The sequence below is a fragment of the Asterias rubens genome, chromosome 1 (assembly GCF_902459465.1).
Source record: "Asterias rubens chromosome 1, eAstRub1.3, whole genome shotgun sequence".
Taxonomy (NCBI): Eukaryota; Metazoa; Echinodermata; class Asteroidea; order Forcipulatida; family Asteriidae; genus Asterias; species Asterias rubens.
This window is the reverse complement of record NC_047062.1, coordinates 6,021,338-6,045,955: the sequence shown is the minus strand read 5'-3', so window position 1 is coordinate 6,045,955 and position 24,618 is coordinate 6,021,338. Positions and strand designations below refer to the sequence as shown.

At 39.5% G+C, this 24,618-nt stretch overlaps 1 protein-coding gene across 2 annotated transcripts in view; it reads right to left on the bottom strand.

Moving 5' to 3' along the window:
- The window catches only part of LOC117300060 (ral GTPase-activating protein subunit alpha-2-like), a 102,701-nt gene that overhangs the window by 46,565 nt on the left and 31,518 nt on the right, over window positions 1-24,618 (bottom strand). For both annotated transcript variants that reach the window (XM_033783737.1, XM_033783745.1), the window contains exons 10-32: window positions 24,434-24,505; window positions 23,122-23,292; window positions 21,277-21,501; window positions 18,087-18,269; window positions 16,699-16,821; window positions 15,731-16,082; window positions 14,978-15,115; window positions 14,043-14,273; window positions 13,269-13,583; window positions 12,280-12,467; window positions 11,397-11,495; window positions 10,658-10,813; window positions 8,338-8,466; window positions 7,424-7,549; window positions 6,571-6,738; window positions 6,054-6,164; window positions 5,458-5,526; window positions 4,109-4,234; window positions 3,176-3,353; window positions 2,759-2,826; window positions 1,897-2,103; window positions 1,497-1,635; window positions 151-302 (exon numbers count right to left, since the gene is read on the bottom strand). In XM_033783737.1, coding sequence (XP_033639628.1) covers window positions 151-302; window positions 1,497-1,635; window positions 1,897-2,103; window positions 2,759-2,826; window positions 3,176-3,353; window positions 4,109-4,234; window positions 5,458-5,526; window positions 6,054-6,164; window positions 6,571-6,738; window positions 7,424-7,549; window positions 8,338-8,466; window positions 10,658-10,813; window positions 11,397-11,495; window positions 12,280-12,467; window positions 13,269-13,583; window positions 14,043-14,273; window positions 14,978-15,115; window positions 15,731-16,082; window positions 16,699-16,821; window positions 18,087-18,269; window positions 21,277-21,501; window positions 23,122-23,292; window positions 24,434-24,505 — 3,726 coding nt within the window. The remainder of the gene's footprint in view (window positions 1-150; window positions 303-1,496; window positions 1,636-1,896; window positions 2,104-2,758; window positions 2,827-3,175; window positions 3,354-4,108; window positions 4,235-5,457; window positions 5,527-6,053; window positions 6,165-6,570; window positions 6,739-7,423; window positions 7,550-8,337; window positions 8,467-10,657; window positions 10,814-11,396; window positions 11,496-12,279; window positions 12,468-13,268; window positions 13,584-14,042; window positions 14,274-14,977; window positions 15,116-15,730; window positions 16,083-16,698; window positions 16,822-18,086; window positions 18,270-21,276; window positions 21,502-23,121; window positions 23,293-24,433; window positions 24,506-24,618) is intronic.

Here is a 24,618-nt window from a genome sequence, read left to right as displayed (position 1 = left end):
ATTTATTTCGGAAACAATAGCTTTCAAACTTTTGGTTGTCTTGTGTATTAGCAGAGTTCTTGTTTTTTTGGCACCAGGAGTGTCATCGCTGACAGACATGGTGCACTAGAAATAATCAACTAAATTTATTGTTATTATTAAAAGACCCACCTCATCTAAGACGTCGAGTGACTCGTCGTTGTCAATCCAGGAGGGCAGCCGATGGACGAACTTGTTTAATATTCTGAACACTGGCGTTGAAGATTTGGATTGCGAGTTGCTTTGGAAAACGTTGTTGTCGAGGCTGGGTCGGCATTGTGGTTCTGTAAACAAAGAGGGATTCAAAGGATTATGAACGTGTCCTTATTCTTTTTATTTTCACAACTATTTAAAATCAAACTTGCAGCACAAAGCTGAATAACGTCTAAATAGCAAAAGGTAAATATATTTCAAAATAGCACTAAGATAAACCATCGAAATGGAATGAAATGAAAACAAATCATAATGAAATCTGCACAGTGCTTAAAAAGAACAATGCAACACCCGCCCAGGTGGTTTTATGAATAAAACTGGCCCCATATCCGTTAAAGGCTGTGGACACTATTGGTAATTACTCAAAATAATTATTAGTATAAAACCTTACTTGGTAACGAGAAATGGTGAGAGGTTGATATTATAAAACATTGTGAGAAACGGCTCCCTCTGAAGTGACGTAGTTTTCGAGACAGAAGTAATTTTCCACGAATTTGATTTCGAGACCTCAAGTTTAGAATTTGAGGTCTCGAAATCAAGCATCTAAAAAGCACATAGCTTCGTGTGACAAGGGTGTTTTTTATTTAATTCATATCTCGCAACTTTGACAACCAATTGAGCTCAAATTTTCACAGATTTGTTATTTCATGCATATGATGAGATACAGCAAGTGAGAAGACTGATCTTTGACAATTACCAACAGTGTCCACTGTCTTTAAGTGACGAGAGAGAAAACCTGTTTTGTGTCAAGCAAAATGCAACAGTGTAATGCGTAGATGCATTTACCACATGATATCACATTGCAGGCTGGTATAGTGCATCTATCATTCAAAACCACAGTGGATATTGAATGGTCAGACAGTGTTGACTGTGTAATGCGTAGATGCATTTACCACATGATATCATTATTGCAGGCTAGTATAGTTTTTATTGTGCAAAACTACAAAGCAGGGAACGACTTCGTCCAACAACTTTGCACAGCAATAAATTAAAACTTGAGCTTGTTTTAAGCGCATTGATTGCCAATACTGAGTAGCAGATTCTGAATTTTTTTAATAGCAATTGAAACATTTTGTGTATCATTTTGCTCTGCTATACACGGGAAAACTAGGATCGTATTAAATGGTCAGACGGTAGGAAGGTTAACTTTTTGGTGTGTAGACACATTCAAATTCTATCTGCAAATATCTCTCCTGGGGATTGATACTGGTATGTAGTTTGCTATTTGATAATCATTCCTGTATATTTTGCACGAGCACACCTACCTGGTACCATGTCCACTCTACTGTCTCCTGGCCCATACAGTATGCTGGTGTCCCAGACAAACTTCCCACCGATATTGCGGACAACAATACGACCGTGGGAATTGGCCGACGTTAAGTTGTCATTCAACTCTGGACTTGACTGTTTTCAAACACAAGATTTGGAAAGCAAAGATCAATTGCAATTATATGTGATTGAACACTTTAATTCTGATGATTTTTCATGTGGTAGACATGCCTTTTTTTAATATTTAGTTTTTTAATTATACCAGTAAATTTGATTCAATATCGATGTATTAATTAATTATTAGTTGGTATCATAGATTGATAAATGGGTAAGGGGTGCATCTAAAAGGGTTCACACATTGTTTTTAAGTTCCAATATTTTGGGTTGCATCCGTACCTTATCGTTAAGCTGCACAAACGAAATGAGTGAAGAATCATTAAAGATAAAAAATTGCACATTGGGGGCGTCGAACAGCGCCGATGACATGTCGTCCGAGTCCACATTGACCCCTAGGTCATCCAGCTCACTGACCAGGGAGGTGACCAGGGCGGGCCCACCCCCTAGGGGGAAATGATTCAGATGGTTGATCAGATGACACATCACCTAAGGAGATTAGATGAGGAAGAAAATATTATAATAGTGTCTTTACTTGAAGCTGAGACACTCAATTGCAAAGATGTGGCTACAACATGTCCCCAGCTGTTTGCATGCAATGAGGCCTTAGCAGCCAGCCGCATCGACCCATATATGACCACAGAGCACAGCCAGAGATTGAGAGTGTTTGATTTTGGATTCTGGATAAGAAATCTTAGCCACTTGCACTTAACAGGAAGAGCCTTTTCCTGCTACCAATGCAGGATTAATTTGAGCCCCAAAAAAAAAAAAACAATTTATTTTGAGATAAATAGACAAACCAACTTGTATTCTCCCTTAAATGTGGTCCGCTGTCTAAATGGCAGTTAAAACACAGGAGGACCACTAAAATTCTCTCCAAGTGCTCCGCCGGGTTAGTTCAGTGTTACGCAACCTTAATTATTTACAAGTAATTTTAAATATGGATTAGTGCAAAGCTAACGAACTTGTGCACTGGCAAGCTAACTGGTCAGGATGGCTAGACACAAAATAAGTTAAGGGCAAACCCTACCAACTGACGTCAGCATTAGTCCAAGTAACAACAATGGCAAAGTTTTGAGTTAAGAGTTACGATAGAAGATAATCGATTTGAGAAAAAATGACAAAGGAGTTCAAGGTTTTTTACCATCTTAGCAGCTAGTCTGACCACTCTTGATGAGGGCATGTTGAAATGAACTGACGATTGCACCTCAGCTGCAAATAAAACCAAAGAAAAACTTTTGAGAACAATAGAAAAATCAACTGGAAGACAGCAAAATAACACAACAAAATTGTAATAAAGATAAATAGACGGGTAGAAATCATGCAATTCTCCACAGTATAAACCACAAGGGGAAATTACTGGGTAAATTTCAAAATAATTTTGGGTTAATCAAAGAAAATTTTACCCAAGCCGTACTTGATTCTGCGATCTCCCAATTAACCAACTTGGTTATCTAGCCCTATGTTGGCAGTCTCACTATTTTGTCAATATCTTTGTTCGGGGGAGCTAGTCAAAAGCCATACACCATGCAATTCTGTAACATTTCCCCTGGAGACTCACCATCCTCAAACACATGGTCCAGATGCTCTGGCTGGGAGGGGCTCCTGCCACCGAACATGTGGCCATCCCTCACAGTGTCTAGGTTGATATGAGGATCGTAATCTGATGAGGCTAGGTCAGAGAAGTTTACGCTGGTCCGCTGGTTCGTCACCACCCCCTCAACAGCATTTTGCAAAACCTAAAAACAAAGTTGGAGCTATTTAATTTTGATTCAGTTCAATTGTGTTGTTAGCTTCCATGTTGTTTATACAGTTACAACATTCAGTCTCCTGAGGATGACTAGAGCAAGCTAGTTGAAATGTTGAGACAAATTAAGAACTCACTCCTTTCAAGGAAGTTGTCCTTCTGTCCATGTAGTAGCTACTAAGCAGGAGAGCTCTTTTTAGAATTGTGTAGTCTCCCAAATTCCTAAATCTACTCCATGGCAGTAGAATGAATAGCAAGACAACTTCTCGTCTTGTGAAATGAAACAGTCCCGATATCACTTTTTGAATAATTCTTCTTTTTAGTACTTATGCATCCAATATTTGTATAATAATAACATAACATTTATAAGGTGCACAGTATCTGAAATGGTACCATTCAAAGGCGCCGGATGCTAGCAAGCTGACAAATTGGTTGCGTTTGAATGTTGACAGATCAGGTGTGTCCTCCCTCAGCTCGTCTGGCAAGGAATTCCAGAGACGCGGTGCGCAGCTGGAAAAGGCACGGTCTCCGTAGCTTGCCAGACGAGTTTTGGGAACATAGAGTATGTGTGATGATGATGACAATCTATGGCCTGGTCTTATGTTACGTTGTTGTAGAAGATCTGTATGTAGCAAGGTGCTTATCCATGGAGGGCCTTGAATGTGATAAGCAAGATTTTGAATTTGTAGAGTAGAGAGAGAAAAAAACCACAAGTTACTAGAGAAATCTTGGATATGCGATACCGACCTTAAAGACAGTTTCAAGTAGTACTTTGGCATCCTTCTTATTCCTTCCTTCACTGACTTCTAAGAGAGCGCTGAGGGGGACGGCCATGCACCACTCCAGAAGACAAAACAGCATGGACACAACCAGCTGTAGAGTGTAATAACAATCATAGATACTTGAGTATTCTTAGTGATCCAGATATTACTACAGGGTTAGGGCAAACCCTGTGCAGAGCGCTATATCATCAAACATTTCTGTGGGCTTCTATTAAAGGGTCTATGTACTTTTTGTAGAACGAAAAACACAATGTCTACAGATTTACACTTAACTTACACAGTTTGAAGATAATGATAGTATAAAACTTCCCTGGAAATATTAGTTGCTGAGGAGCTGTAGTTTTTGAGAAATGAGTAAAACAATGTCATGAAAATAATTTTCGTCTCACTGATCATAGAGACGAAATCTGTTTTAGCTTATAAAAATTGATTTTCATGACATTGTTTTACTTATTTCTCAAAAACTACCACACCTCGGCAACTAATATTTTAAGGGAAGCTTTGTATTATAGTATCTTCAAACTGTGTAAGTTTAATGTAAATCTGTGGACATTGTGTTTTGTGTTAGAAAAGGTACCCAAATCCTTGAACTAACTCTTCAATTATAAAAAATATTCTGAATGCCAGAGCAATTATAGACATTTGACTATTCTTTGTGATCCAGATATTGCCACAACTATAGGGAAAACTAACTCTTCTATATCACAAAATTGTTCTGAAATATATATATATATATCGTCGTGTGCCCGGCAAAAGGACGTAAGGGAAAGTTCCCGGCAGAAGGACATAAGCAATTTATGTTAAAATTTGTGTTTCAAGAATTATGAGCGGGAAAGTTTGGTAAATTTGTTGCCATGCAAAAGTCATTCTAGAAAGGTTAAATTCTGCATGGGGAATGGGGAAACATGTCTTCAGGGTAATTCTAGCAAAAGAACAAACAAAAATGACATATTTTTCATGTCAGGAGCCATTTTGTTGCTTACGTCCTTTTGTTACTGGGACGAACTACTTTATGTTCCCGGCAAAAGGGCGTAAGGCCTTACGCCCTTTTGCCGGGCACACGACGATATCATGGTTCTCCCCAAGCACAAGCTAGCATATCGGGATGATACGCGAACAAAAATATAAATATATTTTATTTTTTATTATACTATTTTCACGAAAATCGTCTAGATAAAACTATTTATAATGCTCAAGAAGTCACAATAGGGCATTTAAAGCCAAGACAAACACCGAGAAGAACACATTTGAAGACCTTGTTTGGCTGCTGGACTCCCTCAAGCGAGGTGAAACGTGAATCGTGAATCTCCTTACCTTTTTATTCTCTTCATTGTCGGTACACTCAGCACTCGACAGCAAACTGCTTATTGTCATTGCTATCACCTGGGTATCAAGAAACAAGACTCAGATTCAGAAAGAAAAACAGTTTGGGAGTACAATCTTAAACTTTGAGGGAAAACTCTCAACTGATCCTTAAACACCCCCCACCCCCCCAAAAAAGAGAGAATATAAATAAATATATAAAAAAAAAGGATTTTTACGTATTGTTTATACAGGTGCCCTATCAGTAATTTAAGTTTTATCTGGGGCCCCTGGAGATTTGGAACTATGCACGATGGAGATACAAATAATAAGATTTGCTGTAACACCATGCACGTGAGTAGGATTTAAACTGTGCATGTTGGAGATGTACCATTTACATAAGCTCGTGAAATGTGATGGTTCGGAAATTTTTTAGCGGTTCTAAAAATAAATAAAAAACTGTTAACAGTTCAATTAATAAATTTTCTGATCATCTTCAGCAAAAGTAGGGCCAGATTTTACTGAAAAGCTTTGCAATACTCTGACATCCTCATCTCCCTTAACACCTCCTCCCCCACCCCCCAACCCTAATGATGTTTTCATCTAACCTCAATTATTTTCTTTGGAGCTTCAGGGTTACTTCCTCTTAACATTTCAGCATGATCGGCCAGAAGTAGGAGCATGTCACAGGCGACCTGAGCGACTGTCCTGTTATTGAACTACAAAATACAAGGTCAAGGTTTACAGGGGGAAATATAACTTTTCACAATTGACTTTGTCAGAAAGTAAAGAACCAAACATTTATGCTTTAAGAATACCATTAAATTAAATGTTTGAATTATCCTTCTTTTTGCACCAACCAGGCATAATATTGACTATTTCAGTACAAGGGTCGACTTATATAGGATACAGGCTTTAACAGACTTTTAAGGCTATTCAAATATAAACAATTTAGATTCATCTAAGGGCAAAACCTAAAATCGAAACTCGGATTAAAGTAATAAGAATATCATTCCTGCTGTAGGTCATGACAGCATAATTTCTTTACAACTTTTATTAAAAAGGCAGAATTCTGATGAAAGTCTATACCTTCTCATTCCTGTTTCAAGAGAAAGCGACACTTACCTTAAGACTGGCTAGGAGTACGCTGATTGCGTCTCTGGTTCTTGGATGGAAGGTTGCATGAGATACTTCCTCATAGAGGAAGATACCCAGACTGCAAAGTGCTATACAACGAGCCTCACTCATTGGCTCCTTACGACTGCACTTGAGTAATGCCTTGATGAGGTGGTCCTAGACAGGGAAGATTCCATATGATTAATAATAACTACTTCAAGAAAGTATGTTTCTTATTAAAAGATGACACTTGAGTAATGCCTTGATGAGGTGGTCCTAGCACCAAGAAGATTCCATATGATTAATAATAACTACTTCAAGAAAGTATCTTTGTGTATATGTTATTTGTGTATTAAGACCGGATTAAAGTCGTGCGATAGTCGCACGATGGAAAATCTTTTTGCGGCGATCATAAAAAACCCAGTTTATTTGCCTCTGTGATGACTATAAACTGTGTATACTAAGATCACGCGTCAATATTTCCACCGTGTGACCGACTATTAACTGGCCTTTACATGTTTCTTATTCTATGACTGCACCACAAGACAGTTGCTAACGAGAGACAGATGAGCAAACACAGGCACAATTGTGCCATAAACATTCATTCAAAATGGTGTATGAGTGTTCACTGTCTCTACGTAAGTTCAACCATTTAAAAGATGTTAATTTGCAACGGGTACAAATAATATGATTTTTTTTTTTATCCCTACATCAATTTGTTTAAAGCATTGTGGAAAAACCCACAAGCAAATCACTCGGGTGCCACTCGAACCCACTCGGCCATGGTGATTGTAAATCACAAACAAATCAGGACATTTTAGTACTACACACGTCGCCTAAAATGTTGATCGTATATACATACCTTGACATCTTTGCATTGCATTGTACTTATGTCCTTAGGAGAGGGTTGTAGCACGGTTATATTGCAGAAGAGATTAGGAAAACACACTAAGGAACCTAGAAGGGACAAGGCCTCTATCCTTGGTGCCTGCCAAGAGAAAAAGAGTAAGGAGGATTGGAAATATTTCCCTCTAAAATAAAGTAATATTTAGGAAAACGCACTAAGACACCTAGAAGGGACAAGGCCCTTGGTGTCTGCCAAGAGAAAAGAGTTCAGAGGATTGGAAAAATTACCCTCCAATGATGTCATACTTAAGAAATCTGAAACCTAAAATAAATTCAAAAATTAAGGACAATGTGTTTACATTCTGAAAATTGTGCATGGTTTTTCACTATTTTCTTCTGACTCACTATTTTGCCAGCTCTACTAGTCCTTTATAACAACTTTAATGACAAAAAAGTATAAATAAAACAAATTTAATTTATCACACAAATGGAACGAAATATTGAGTTTGCGGTAACACCATGTGTTTATCTAATTGCTTGGTATATTATGTTCTTTTGAGAACCGTATTTCTGTATATTCTACTACTGTAGAGTAGATTTTTTCGGAATTTGAGAGACTTCGCAGTTCTGAAAAGAACTGTCCTGCTTTTGAACTACTACCTGGACGGACGGTAGAAAATTGGCTGGGACTACTACTTAAGCTTTTAGTGGATCTTTATAAACTTCACTACCGCAAAGTGAGTTCATAATTGGTTTCAACGTTTCGACTAACTTGCTCTAGTCTTTGTTTATCAAACAAACCACGAACACTATCTGCAACTATTTTGTCCGCTCTCTTTTATAACAAATTTACTAAGAAAATTTTTTATTAAAAATAAACTTTATCTATAACAAAATTGAAAATTAGAAGTATATTGATTGGTGACTTACTTCCAGATTGTGGTGGTATGCGATCATATTGGCTGCTTGGATGAAATCTAGAATAAGTAGCGTTGACCCTGGTAGGCCGCAGGAGAAGAAATCAGGAGCGCTATATTGGATGATGGTGTTAATAACATCCTACAGCAACAAAACAAATACAACAATTATATCGTCAGGATATTTTAGCACCAATTAGGTAAGGGAAACATACAATGTGAAAATAATATGACAATAATAAGGGTCAAATCCAAACTACTTCACATCCTTTATTGATGTAAGAACAGCCTTGAAGACACATCATTTTAGCCTTAGAGAAAAACTCTGCTAGGATCGAAACGTCAGGTCATTAACTATTTTACTATTTTCTCATGTTATGTTTAAGTTAAATAACAAATAAAGATAAAATGGGATGGATATTAACCCATTATTGTCGTGTTCACAAGCAAAACCTTTGAATCAAAAGATTTTATGGACACGAAACGGGAAGTCTGACAAACACGTTTAAAAACAAATTGTCCAAGGATGGTTCAGGACAGATGTTAAGGTAAGCTTTGACATTCCATTGCGAAGTGTGCATGTTAACCCAACAAACAGGGACAAGGGGAACTGCGATTCATGCTCCAAATCTCCCTTTTCCTGGAGATTAACAGTAGGTAGACAAACTTAAGGAGTGGGTAGATCTGAGCGTCAGCAACTCTTAAAGCAGCACAGGACAGAGACAGAAAATAATTAAAAATACTTGCTTCTTAAACAGCGCTTAATCACATCAAAGTGCTCAGTATTTTGTCCTGCAAGGTATGTGGAGTTATGGTTCTGATATCTGAGATCTACAACTTCTTTATAGCACCATGTAATAATTTACAAGGTATTGTGGCGCAACTTGCTGCCGAACAGACCAGGGCCCAATTCCATAGAGCTGCTTAAGCAAAAAAATCATTGCTTAATAAAATCAGATTACCGACCAAGACCCGACTCAAATGTTATGCTAAGTAAACAACAGCTAAATACCAGTCAAAAGCAATGTAAATGGCATTCCATTTGGCCAGTAACATGTGTAAAATAAGCAAGCTATTTTCGTGCTTAAGCAATTTTTTGGCTTAAGCAGCTCTATGAAATAGGCCTCAGGAACCCCAGGGCGAACCCTTCTCTTTCTGCTAAGTGAACTTGGTTATTTTACATGCATTAAACAACACACAGGGCGTACGACTTTACGTCCCATTCGAAAGGATGCAGCAAAAATAGTTTAGTGTCGCGTCAAGGACACAAATGCAACGGCTTGGACTCGAACCTTCACTCTGTTGATCAGAAACACCAGAGCTTGAGTCTGATGAAGCTGGATGAAAAGAGCGTTGAAAAGGGAGTGTCGTGGCCGAGTGGATAAGAGCACCGAACTCAAGCTCTGATGCTTCTGTTCAGCAGAGTTTTGGTTCGAATCCTGGTTGTGACACTTGTGTCCCTGAGCAAAACACTTTACTATAATTGCTTCCCTCCATCCAGGGGTAAATGGGTACCTGTGAGGGCAGAGATGGTTCTTGTGATTGATTTAGCCAAGTAGCGCATATATTGCACACAGGCTGTATATCCCCCAGGGAGCTGAGATGGTTTAAGGAATGATTAAAGGCCCAGTGATAATGTCGGAAGCGCTTTGAGACACTCCTTGGGCGTGAAAAGCGCTATATAAAAACGGGTTAAAGTCACCTGGAAGTGGTATTTTTTCAAAATAAAGCTTTTGTCAATAATATATGTGTTTTGATGAGTGGAATGTGAATAAACAGTTAACTAAGATTTTAAAAAATCAGCTCTTATGTTATTTACAAATTTAAGAGTAGACCCCGACCCGAGAGGGCGCTGTTCGTGACGTCAATCGAGGCAGACTTTGCCTGTAATGCGTAGAGTAAACACAATTGCAAAGTACATGTACGGACCAAGTCGTGAGTTTGTACGTTTAAAAAAAAAAAAAATTGTTTTTTTTCCGGCAATGCCGACCAGGTGTATTGCTGCTGAATGCAGAAAAACACTTTTTGAAATGTACCAACTCACGACTTGGACGTACATGTACTTTGCACGTGTGTTTACTATACGCATTGCAGGCAAAGTCTGCCTCGATTGACGTCACAAAAGGGGTAGGCGGAGTCAGCCCCCCAAACAACTTTATATATTTTTTAAACATATAAATCGTGACAAACAATTACTAAAAAAATTGTTTTATTGTTCGTAAGCATATACTCTTATGTTTGAAAGAAAACAAATTCTATTTCCAGGTGACTTTAATATTATTATTATAGATAAAAAGACAGAATGCAAATTTACAAACACCCATCTTACTGACCTGATCCGTCCCTACCAGTCCATAGTGCAGCACTCTATAGAAGTGTGTCAGATGCTCCTTAGGGAAGGGGTGATCTCGTTTCCTTGTAGTCATCGTGCAGAGGAGTTTAAGGGCTGAGAGTTTACCCTGCTGGTAACGCTCCGATAGGTACACAGCCTGTCAATGTAATCAAGCCTTTTATTATAATAATCATAAAAATTGTGGCTTCTTATATAGCGCACATGTCCGTCGCTGGTAAGTGTTCCAACACCGAATGCCTCCTGGCGCTTAGATTTCACAAAATTCCAAAAAGGTTTGGTGTTTTTCGATGAGAGGCTGTCACCAATAACTTCCGACACATACCGCTTATAGGCACGGCGGATATTTCTGTCAGTTGTGCGACGTAAGGTTTTAAATGTGTCCCATGCTTCCGGTTTCCCAGTTCGTTTGGCCTTATTGTAGAGCCTCTGTTTACGGCGTATGGCACGCCTGATGGGGCCATCAACCCAAGGAAGATTGTAATTGGAGGAAGACATTTTGTTTGGAATAAAATCAAGCATCTGAAAGCGCACAACTTCGTGTATACAAGGTTTTTCTTTTCTTCATAGTTATCTTACAGCTTCAACGACCGATTGAGCTCAAACTTTCACAGGTTTGTTATTTTATGTATATGTTGAGATACACCAAGTGAGAAGACTAGTCTTTGACAATTACCAAGGTGTCCTGTGCCCTTTAGTGAATACAAAGAAACTATTATTACCTTAAAGAGCCAGGGAGAGAGAATCCTAAGAGGTGGAATGTATTCAGGTGGTGGTGGGGTGTTCTGGTTGTCGGAACTCACGGCCAGGTTGTCTCGGATCTGATCAAAACAAGAAATCAATACACCAGGCTCAATAAGGGGGAAGGTATATGTTTGGGGAATCACTCTTAAAATTAATGGCGATAACAACTTTTGGTTAAAAGCCTATACAGCAGCTTTGTTATTAGCTGGGATCCATGGGAGATCAGTGAGTTTTTCTTACTGAATGGATTTCCCAGGTTAAACAAGAAATAAATAAATAAATAAACAAATAAATAAATAAATAGAATAAAGCAATTTGAGAAACATTTCACTTTGAAGTAATGTGGTTAAGTCAAAAAAAAATTCCCAAAAATTTGAATCTGAGAAGCATTACTGTGAGTAATGCTTCTCAGATTTTGTATTCCTGTCAGGAATTATTCTTCCTGCATGGACGTATTGGCTCCGGATTTTCGGCGATATCTAAAAAACGCAACCATATTTTGAAATGAAATTTTCAGTGTTTGATGTATACATCTACAAATATAGGACTAACCCAACCCAACCCAACCCAACCCAACCCAACCCAACCCAACCCAACCCAACCCAACCCAACCCAACCCAACCCAACCCAACCCAACCCAACCCAACCCAACCCAACCCAACCCAACCCAACCCAACCCAACCCAACCCAACCCAACCCAACCGCCCAACTGCGTTGATTCAGTTTGTCAACATATCCCTTTGAATAAAATATTAATTTTCTTGGTATATGACTCAGACCAGTGGTCCAGTGGATAGTTTCAGCCCCAATGATAAACCTACAGGACTCCGACCATCGGTCCAATGGGCAGCTCATACCTACCTTTGCTAGCAACTGCCAGGTGCTCCATAGACACTCCATGACAACAGCATGGAGCCTGGCTATCTGGATGTCATTCACATCCCCTAGAGCCCCTAGAATACGTCTCCATAAGACACAGGCTACATCCGGCTGCCATCCAGAGCGTGTTCCTCCTGAGATGATGCTGATATCAGGGCTTTGGACGGAGCCTGACGGAGACGGGACGAGAAGATGGGAAAAGAAAGATATCACTATCAGTTTAAACAGAAAATTTAAAAAAGATAACACACTGAAAAGCACACAACTAACATTGACAAGTGTCAAAGATGAGTATTAGTCTTCAGAAATTTTTGCTGTTTCCAAACATCAGATTTCGGACTCGCAAGATCAGAACTAACTGTTTTACACATTTCACAATAATCTCGAGCATTTCAGGCAAAAATTGTTTCAAGGGAAGCTTTCCTCAATTATCAAAGTGTTAAAGATATATGTAAATCTGTGTGAACTTTTATATTGTCAACCTAACCAATGTTGTGCACAACCTTTAGGAAAGAGGTAAAATTCATTAGAACTGCTTACCACACACATCTTCACTAACAGTTCCCTGCAAAAAGAATGACCTCTATGGGCCTTATACAATACACACATAATGCACAATTCTTATAAAGCACTGCAACGCTAGGAGTTTTAAACAAAAAGAGTGTGGAGATAGATGTGGTTTGGATAATGAAACCTATTTATACAACACCTAGACCTTATTCTTCACGGAGGCGATTGCCCCATTCCTCCTGGCCAGTGCCTTGGTGCCCTCGGAATGCTCCAGTAGAAATGTTCTCATATGATGCCCTTTACCAAGGAGAAAATGCCTTGGTGCCCTTGCCCTTTCAAAAAATGAAGCATAAACATATCGAGCACCGTGTAAACGCTTACAAGGCGCGGCGCGAATTGCATCCAACTATGACATAAACACCCCGGGTGACATAAAACTCTAGCCAATCAAAGTAACTCACCAGCATACTCCGCCATAGCCTCTTCCAGCTTCACATGATCCTCTAATCTGATTGGTTCATAGATCGGTGATCCCTTCATCGTGAGGGCGTCCCCGTTGATGGCCGTCCCCGGCGAGGGTGTACTGGACAGCGATTGGCTGTTAGAGGATGGAGTAATAATATCCTGGGTGATCAGGTCCGTTAGACTGGTGGGGGTCAAACGATTATTGTCCAGTATCGTGTGCTGGGTGTCCGGGGTGGCTATTTCCGTACTGTCTATACTCACAGTGTCCGTCTGCAAATACCCTAGCTGATAATCGCTCAACTTGGGCTCCTCTGCAAATCAAAAACAATTTAAAAAAAATGTTTTGTCATAATGGTTCTCGTTCTCCCTGAAAAAGTTATTCCTTTTAATTACCCCTTGTACACTGCGCAGTGAACTTACATGTACTAATCTTGTCTGCAATTTTGGGAGTCAAAATGTCATAAAAGGAATTGAATTTCAGCACATTTTGCTGAGGTCTGTGGTGTGTTCCACCTCGGCAAAGGGCTAAAAGCCTTTGAGTCTTCTTGGAGACACAAGCACACAGCCTTGAGACTATTCATTTCTGCTGGTCATGTTCTGTCGCTTAATGTCTGACCAGTTTCTTGTTTATTTGAATGCCTAGTGGAACATAGCAAATGTCTTAAACACGCAAGCAAAAAACCTCGCTAACACGTTAAACAGGCAAAATTATGTTAACCTTGGGACTTGTCACTGACAGTAGAGCAGAGCCCAGAAAGATGATAACTTACCATATCGATCATCATCCTGCTTCAAAGACTTCTCCTCCAGCGACATCTTATCCTCTAGAGAGATCTTATCCTCTGTCAGCGTCTTGAACTCCATCACGTCGTTCTCGTCCGTCACGGATTTCACTTCCATGACGTCGTACTCCTCGGGTAGCGAGGAGCATTTATCAGTGAGGGAGTCTCGATTGGAGTCCCTGTTTGGATGAGTCTCTGGTACTGAGGTCTGTCTGGTCACTACAACGGGGAGGGAAGATGAGGGTTAGGGTTTTTACTGAGATTGAAATGGTGTAGTAAGCAAGAACGGTGTGGATTTACAGGTAATAACCATGTCAACTAAATGTGTTTTGGGAGAACCAGAGTTGACATCAAACAGAGTCTTGATGTTTGGAAAAGTGTGCTCTGCTTGTCTTCAAGTTTAAGTTTTGTACTTAAACTTCCTTAACAAGGAAGTTTAAGTACAATAACTTGAAGACGAGCTTTAACTTCTTTTTAGCAAAGAAAATGTGACCATAATCACCGACTGCTGTGATAAGTAGAGCTGTGAAATTTAGCCAAAACGATCTGAGGGCGGCGTCTTAGCATGCCTACATAAATTGGATATAATTTGGATCAACTTATTTGAATCATTTAATTTCGATCATCTAATTTGTATAGAAATCTTTTGATCTAATTCGGCCCATCAAATTTTGACCATCTTATTTGGATCATCTGATTTAGATTATCTTATTTAGATCATCTAATTTTGATCACCTTTTGGATCTAATTTGAATCATCTTGTTTGGATTTGGATCACCTTATTTGGATCATCTTCCGGATCTAATTTGGATAACCTAGTTTTGATCATCTAAATTGGGATCACCTAATTTGGATCATCAAACTTGGACCATATTTTTGGATTTAATTTGCATCATATAATACATGAAAAGAATGGACCATACCTTGGAATCTATGAACACCCTCATTGAGTTTGCCTTCACTGCTACTCCTGATTAAGCTACCAATCATGACATCAGTGGTTGGGCTGATCTGAAGAGGTTGCTGGTGGTACAGTGATGGTTGTGAGGTGCTTAGAGGTACTGGCAAAGTCAAACAAACCATAATTTCAAATTCATTCTGCACTAAACAAATCACTTAAGTTATGAAACACCCTCTGTTAACATTACACTTTTCAGAAATTGTAAAATGGCTTGGAAAGTGAAGACAGTCGAAATGTGTTTAAAATAAATCCATAATTCTCGATATAGAGAGTTGATAATTGTTTTAATGTTTCCTCAAAAAGTAAAGCATTTCATGGAATAATATTTCAAGAGAAGTCTTTCACCATTACCTTCTGTAAACCCTGTAGGTTATTTGTAAATCTGTGAACTTTTTGTTTTGTTTTCTGTTCCGAAAGTGTCCAATGGCTTTAAAAGCTCTTATTCTCATCTATTTGATGGGCTAATAAAGTTGAGTTGTGAGTTGTTACTTTTGAGTTGGGGCAGGAAGTGCCTGGTTATGGCTTGGAGCTTCACAAAATAACTTTTATTTTACCCCAAAAGAAAAATACTTTAGCTTCTCATTTAATCTTCTTTTTAGCATATATCAAGTAGACTGGGTAAAGTTTTAATAATTTTGAGTTGAAAAAGAAAAGCTAGAAAGGGCAGGATTTGAGCCTGCCACCTCTGGATTAACGTGATAGGTTTCCAACTCACATTTGTTTAGACTGGCAAGAACGTTGGTAGCCTCTTCTTTCGACGTCACATCCCTCATGAAGGACTTCTTGTATCTGAGCCGATCCAGATCGTCCCGGCTTCCTACCGTGCTAATCCTGTCCCTCATCTTCCCATCAATCTCATCCGAGCTCTTCGGTGAGCTGGAATCGCAGCGGCTCCAGCCCCGGGAGAAGGTGCGATCGTGTTTGCCTCTGTCCTTGTCGGCGTTAGGCGTGCGGGGACCACGGAGACGCTTAGTGCGGTTGTCCTGGAGCTTCTCTAGGGGGAGGTTGTTTAGGTCCAGGTTGTAGACGCGCTTGGAGAGGACACGGGTCAACGTCTCCATGGTTTTCTAAATCGTACAAATAAAATTGTGATTGAGGAAAATTGACAAACTTATGTTGTTAAAGAGTTTAAATATTTGGTAAAAGATCATTTCATGCTCCTTCGCTGAGCTCATAGGCTTGATTGTGATTACTTGATTAACATTGGCAATAAGTTGAACAATTTGGTAAAAAGAAGTACTTATAAGTAGTAAACTTGCTGGCAAAACCATGTACCAATATTTTTTGGGAGGAGTGTTGGCTCTGAATAGAACCGCTGTTGTCTCAATGTTTCAAAAAGTATACTCTGCTAGCCTTGAGGAGACAAATCATCACTCAGTGACGCTCAAGGCTTTAACAGACAGTATTTTTCCTGTAAGGTAAGTGACTTAGTTTGAATTACTCCTCTTACATAGCAGCAAGTAATGGTTTACATGGTGTTGTGGCGCAATAAACTGCCAATTAAACCAGGAACATCGAGGGTGAACCCCTTCTCTTTTTGGTAAGTACACTGGGTTATTTTACGTGCATTACACAACATATGGGACCAACAGCTTTACGTCCCATATGCAAAAGTCCATGGAGGTTTCAACCACATCCCATGTTCAAATATCCCCGAAAAATACCTGAAATCCTTCCACTTACCGACCACTCGGTGATCAATTCCGACCAGTGAGTCAGCGATGACAGGACGTCAAGGAATCTATCCCAGAGTTCCTTGGATACACGGATCTTCAGATTGGCCTTGATCCATGACACAATCAGAGTCTGAGATAAGAAAACAAAATCAACATAATCAACTTACACTTTAAAGTAAACAAATCCTCTCATCACCCTCCCCCCCCCCAAAAAAAAAACACACCAAAACAACATCAACAACAACAACAACAACAACAACAACAACAACAACAACAAAAAAAAAAAAAAAAAACCATAACATAACAACAACAAAACAAATTGATGAATAAACAAAATAAATTAACAAACTAATTTGAAATGTAAAATAAACAAAGAACTAATTATCGAAGATAAGAAAACTAACAGAGCATTTTGGAACAGGAGGTAAAAAGCTCTTTCAAAGCATTTTCCTGATTTTGTAAAAATGTGTAATAAACAACAAACTAATAATCAAAGATAACAAAACCTCACAAACATTTTGGAACCAGATGTAAATAACAATTATAAATAATAATATAAAAGTCTTATGTAGCGCACGTATCTACCCACATGGTACTCAAGGCACTGAGTATATACAGTCATACAAAATAGTTTTTCTCAAAGCACTTTCAGTCTTATGTCAATTTTCTTCCAAAGATATTACGAAGAAACAAAAAACCATGGCAGCATTTATTGATCCTGTGCTAGATGATGTACGTAACCTTTTGCTATGCCCACAATGCCTTCATGTGGCAATTGTTGTTAGGGTTACATTGGTTACTGTTGGTGGATCATGTGATCTCAACTTTGGGGGGCTTCAAAAGTCAAGACGTATTTTACCACCATTGTGTTCTACTAGATGAAGGTACAACACTGGTTGCACCCTAACATACTCTCTAAAGCTAGTTAAGGAAAGCTGCCTATGGTCCTTTTTTCTATGGTCCTTTTTATCTGGAGCAGTGCCCAATTACATATGGCTGCTTACGCACAACAAAATAAAGCTTACCAGAATAAGGTTACCAGCCAATATACCATTTGATATATAGGCCTATCATCTGTGATTGGTATCCTGCTAATTGTTTGCTCAGCAGAAAATTGTTAAGCACTATTTGCTGCTTTAGCAGTTCTATGAAATAGGGCCCTAGTCAGCACTAAATGCTACTTAGCACTACAACGATTGGCCTAGAAAGAAAGTTATCAACCAAAATGGTGATGTGGTACAAGGACTTGGTCAAGTCTATGGTCCCTTCTGAAAACTACATAATAAACCTAATCCCAACAAAAACCATTATTGTACCTCAAAACTAATCCGATATCAGACATCCCTTTGAAACACAGAACAGCTGTTAATCCAAATCAAATCATAATGAACTTACCTGGAACAAGATTTGCGCAAGCTGCTGGCCGAGATTGAATCTGGACCTTGAGGGCGCCCCACCCAAGACGCCTTCCGTCACGCGAAGCAAAACCCTAAGAAGCTGCTCCCATGTTCTCGTCTCCATGCCGACGTTCATCACGATGTGACGGTACAGTTTCAGAACACGCTTACATATCTCAACCTGATTATAAAGGGATAATTTCAAAGGTCAAATAATGTCATGTACAAAAGGTCCCATCTCCTAAGTTAGGGTTTACATGGAATGCAAGTTTTAGGATGTCAAAATGTTGTCTCTAACTTTAAATTCATTCATTCATTCTTTCATAATTGGTTTATTATTTTAAAAACAAATTCCCATGGCGACCGGAGGTCGAATTACAGGAAAATATACAGAGATTAAAAAATAAGAAAAAATCACACTATTTCACATTATTTAAGAAATAATTGATTAAGGAGAGACATATATTTACAATGTATAAAATAAATTGTTCTGAAAGTTGCGGGAAAAAAAAAAAAAACCTGGATAAAAAATATTGCTGGCACAGTCAAAGGGCGCATAAAAAGCTGCATTCTATTGCAATTCAGTTGTTAAAAAGGCGTGTGAGGTGAGGGAGAGGGCTCTTTCTATAGCGCTCTGTTCGGCATTTAAACTGACCCAGAAGTCCGGAGTTCCTAAGTTGGTACCCACTATCATACCTCTGTGGCAAGAGGCGCTTTAGGACTGATGAAGGGAGAGTTTTGGCAAAAGATTGGCACAAGTGGTTACGACGGCATACCAGTGTTTCAATAGTGCACAATTGTAGAGCGTCTGAGTAGCGCACGTAGTCATTGCCAAGAATAATTCTGCATGCGCGCTTTTGCACCCTTTCCAGATCATTGCACTGCTTACTTGACAAAGCACCTGACCAGGCGGGTGCAGCGTACTCCAAAATTGGCCGCACAAAGGAGGTATATATAGCAACAAGATCAGATATGCTTAGGTAATGATACTTAAATTTACGAAGCATGAAAAAGCCTACATGCGTGTCCCACCTTAAGTCGGCTTGAATAAAAACACCTAAAAGCTTAATAACTGCACATTGTGTAATAGTTTTGTCATTTAGAGTCAATGAGAGGGGATCTGGTTGGTTCCGCGAGAAACAAATGTCCATGGTGAAACACTTTTTCACGTTGAGTTGCATTTTGTTGTCCGACGACCAAACATCCAGATCAGTTATTACAGATGGGAGGTTGGATCCAACACTGGCATCACGGGTTTCAATGACAGTCATGTCATCAACATATTTGAAGTGTTTTATACTTGTATTGTTCTCTTTGAAACCGGCGTCATTGATAATTGCCAGGAAGATAATGGCTCCGAGCTTAGTGCCTTGTGGGACACCTGCATTAGTATGGGTCCATTCCGAAAAGCAATCGAGGTATCTCACGCACTGTTCACGATTAGAGATGAAATCACCGATCCATGCGGCTAAATGTGGTGGAACTCCCAACTTGAGGAGCTTGGAAACTGCAATTGTGTGGTCGATGTGATCAAAAGCCTTAGAAAAGTCAGTGAGAAGAATGGACGATATAGATTTGGGTAGTTCAGCATTGGCATGGAGTGTGTGAAGAACATCAATCAAACAGTGCGTAGTGGATACGTTCTTGATGTTTCCGAACTGGGCGGGGTCGAGGTTGGGTTTAATCGACGCCATTGTTTGTTGAGCAATGAAGTGTTCGGTCACTTTGGCAAAGTGATCTGTGAGGGCAATGGGTCGCAAATTGTCTATGTTGGCTGGTGAAGTTTTGGGCACAGGGACGACAATTGCCCTCTTCCATTGTGCTGGGACGATAAGCTGTGCAAACGAGGCGTTGATAATGTGAGTCAATGGCTTAGAAAGTTCATAAGAATACTGTCGTATAAATCTAGCCGAAATATTATCCCGGCCACTCGCCTTTGTGCTGCTTATTCTCTGAAGTTGTTTGAGCACCTCCCAAGGTTGGACAGGAGGGATTGGTTTGGCTGGAAGGTAGGCTGGCAGTAAGGATGTATCCAAGGGGTCAAGGTCGTTACCGACTGCAGCGAACTTTTCACAAATAGCAGACGCTATGTCCTTGTGAGCTGTGGGGTCAATATTCTGCACATGGATGTTGCGATTTGTGCTCGTGCCTGTTGTAATTAGTCGAACTTCACGAAACCATGAACTCCAATTCCTCTCCTTTGTGTATATTTCAAAATGGTGGACCTTTGCGACATTACTACTGGAATATGACGAAGTGTTGTAGATCCTCCTCTGCAACCTCGCTTATTAATTTTTGCTATGTTATTAGCTCTCAGAATATCCCACGTTCGTTGCGGTAGGTTGGTTTTTTGCAATTTCCTTCCTATGTCAGTGATACTCTTGGCAGAGTATTTCAGGACTGACGTCATCATTGCTTAGATTATATCACAACTGGTTAACGGTAGAGACATGCCTGCAGTTCCACAAAATTACGAAAGCAGTTCAAAAATATAGTCACTTACTCGTGGGAGAGTTCATAGTTATTGAGAAGACTCACCAAGTTGTTAGGAAGGTCTATGTTGATCTTGCAGTCAGGAATATCAATTATTATGGATAAATAACCCAGACGTACACACAGAATCAATGGATGCTGAGATATAACATTGTTACTTGGAGTATGTTTGGGCAAGATAAGTCTTTGTTGCAGAACTGAGTTATGACATTGTTGCTCAGACACAACGATACGTTTCCAGTGAGCTAACCATTGAATCTTTGCAAAAATATGGTACATTTAATGACCGCTAGTACTTTTTTTAAAAGGCAGCGCACTGCACTTGAACTGTCTTTCTCAGAAAATGGGAATTTTTTTGCAAAGAATGGTCAGACACTCAGATCGTCGAGTGGGCCAATTCACCTTAATGTATGGAAGACTTCTTGGGAGAAGCTTCGTTTCGGATACTCTAGTAATCAACCATCACAACATGACAGCAGGAGTGGGGTTGTTTAAACCTTTTGGAGGAACAGTGGACACTATAGCAGTGCACTATTTGGTTTGAGTATCTCTAGAAAAATTTACCCAAACCAAAGAGTGCCCTAGTGACGTGTCCACCATATCTCAAAATGGCTTATTGGGGGAGCTGAGGGGATTCTGGGTACAGGATGAGTGAGGGAAGGGGAAGGGTACACAACTCATCTGACAATCCTTACCTGGTCTTTGATTGCCTGCGGGGAGCTGTTAGGTGCAGGCTCAAGGAGCAAGACGTTGGCCGAGTTGGTGATAAAAACCTGTATGGTCGCTTGAAGCCCAGCCTCCACATTGCAGCTCTTCAATCCCTCCTTGATAGCGTCGTTAATGGCACCAAGGTACGTACTACTACCCTGAGTCTTCAAGGTGGTCGGAGGTTGCACTACTGTGGGTTGAGTCTCACTCGGCTTTATTGAAATGGAGACAAGACATCAAAAAACAATCTTATTTAATCTCAAGTGTATGTTGTGGGACATGGGTTTGGGATGTTTCATCTTCTCGGGGCTACAATATTATTACACTGGACTACAGGCCCAAGGTCAGTAGTTTTAGTATCAGGCCAGTAAACTTGTGACCAGATAAGTTCGGCAGTGTTTTTCATTTGAATAAAAAAAAAAAAAAATTAAACTTTGGGGCTGGCAAAATACCTTTCCATTCTATTGAGTTATATACTTGATACCCATACTAACAAATGAGACAAATTATCTCTTGCATGTCTTGGTGCCTGTTCAAATAGTTAAATGCATGTTAAACTGTGTCAGGAAGGTTTTTTTCTCATTTTGATTCTGGTTTTATAAAAACAATTTTGGTCTTGTAAATAATTTGAGCAACAAGCCCTCTTCCACAATCCACTAGATGTATATTTGGTTTGCGGTGACACCATGTGTGTATCTACTTGCCAGGTAGAGTTTGTTCTTAGAGAACTGTCTTGCTATATTCTACTGCCGCGGAGTAGATAATCGGAGGTTCGGGAGACTTATCAGTTCTGAAAAGAACTGTCCTGCTTTTTAACTATTACCAGGGCGGATGGTATAGAAAATAGACTGGACTACTACTTTAGCTTATAGGATTGTAATTAACTGTACTGCCGCGGAGTCAGTTCTGAATTGGTCTCACCAATACATTGATACCTCACCATGCAATGCCTCAAATCCTATAATCCACTAGATCTTGTGGATTTTTCCAAAAAAATTCAAGCCCTGTTTGTGTGCTCTGACTTTGCTTAAACTGTTACAAGTATTTTGTATAGACCCATCAATAAAGCCTGCTTCATATTTCAAGCGAAGAATTTCACAAAAGTGGAGTACATTTCATTTTGAGCGAATTAATCATTGAACATTTGTGACGTCAAATCCACTTGAAGTATGAACCAGCTTTGACGGATATAGAACAGATCTAACATTTATAGCGGAATGAAAGAACTGTAGAACGGATGTATTATTGGTATCAAATTAACTGAAATGATTTATGAGGTCATTTTGTGCATAAGGTCTATGGAAGACTTTGAAATATGTTGACCCAATTTCAGAGAGCTGCTCAAGCAGAAAATTTTGCTTAGCAAAGCTTATCAAAACTTTTAAACCAGTCAAGAATGGTATATGTGGTATGGCATTTTGGCTGCTAACCTTATTCTGGTAAGCAAATTTTTGCTGAGCTACATGTTGTGCTTGTGCAGTTCCATGAACTAGGGCTGCCTCAAACAGGAACAACAAGTCCTGTGCCACCTTTGAGGCTCAAAGGTGGCAAAGGACTTACTGTTCCTGTGTTAGTTTGGACTAAGTTTGTTCAAATAATCAGTGCCCAATTTCATGGCTCTGCTGCTTACTGTAAGCAAAGAATCGGCACTTGCGGAAGCAGGGAATTCTGCATTTACATCAAGCGTATTTCTCGGGTTAGTGGGGAATTTTGGCTTGCAAGCATGCATAGACCATGTTACTAGGCGTTCTACGCTTACACGTGAGCGCAAAAATCGGCAGTAAGCAGAGCCATAAACCTGGGTCCAGTACCACTGTCTTGATATGACCTACCTGGGTGATGTGATCTTCGAATGATCTGATATGTTCATAGGGTGGACTATCGACCTCACTGACACCCTGTGGTTCAGTGGTGGCATCATGGAATGAGGACATCATGAAAGCGGATTCCCTGAGTGAGATAGGTTCCTCCATGAATATAGGCTTGGTACTTGTCAGCTGAGCCTGGAGGATGAGGCAATGGTACATGGATGGGAGGATGGGATGTTGCAAATCAAATTCAAGAATTTTGACGCTCTCATACTTTGTGAAACCTGACTGATTCTCACATATAAACTCCAGCTTTGCCGAGATTTTGGACAAAGAGACACTCCAATAGCTTTTTTTCTTCGTACTGCATCTCTTTGGAACTCCCTGCCCAGTGCATGTTCTAGACTGAAGAATATCAATTCCTATTTTTCAGCTTCCCCAGTTATTTTCATCTTGAAGGTTTTCTTTGTGTAGCCCTTTACAAAGAGCCTTTATACCATTTAACGTCCATTCAATTAGGGTTTCGGTCTCTTTACTTTGCTTATGCAATGATTCATGGGGGAAATGATGCATGGTCATTATGTTGTTGCATCAATAAGTGCGAAAGGCGAAAGCTTAAACAAAATTAATTAATCTTGAAAAGGTTAATCGGAATGAAAGATTATGTATTGAAAATGAACATGTTTTATCTTTAACATGGATATACTCTTATTGGAACCGACCACTTTTTCTTTCATTCTCATGTAATTTAATGATTCTGGTTGTGAAGCCCAGTATTCTCAGAAAAGCAAGAATTGGCGGCTATGGCTGTCCTATACTTAAACGCATGATCACACGCCGGTCCAGCCAGAGCCATAGTCATATTCAGACAAGGCTTTAATCTCTATACTAACCAAGAACCCCCATGTAGAGAAGACAAAGAGGTAAGATTCACTTTTTGCTGTGAGGGAAAACCCAAATAATCAGGCAGGCATGGCAGGGAATGAAAACCCAATCCATGCACTGCCCCTGGCGGGATTCAAAGTGGTACTAGGAAGGCGAGGAAAGAAACAACTATGCCAACCTGACCACCTTTTTACTGTTAAACCAAATATATTTCCAAAACATCTTTAAAATGTAATTATGTCCAGTCTGCTGTTGCTTCAGCTTTGAAAGGAAACAAATATATGTCTTTTTAAAGAGCTATTTAGAGGCCATGTTAATACTGATGAACATGTCCATGGATGTCAAAATGAGGCTTGATTCACAAATAGTCTGATGCCTGGTATTTGTTTTTAGTGATGATCCATTGTAGCAGTCGAGGAACCAGTCTCATTTGATGGAATGTTATATTTACCTGGATCCAGTCATTGTATATCCGTAGAGCTCTCCTCACTGCCCCAGCTTCAGACATTGGCAAAAGGAATCCCTACAACAGAAAACATAAAACAAAAGTTACCAGGGCCCAATTTCATAAAGCCTTTTTCAAAAGTTTGCTTAGCATGAAATTTCTTCCTTACCAACCAAATGTCAACGTGATTT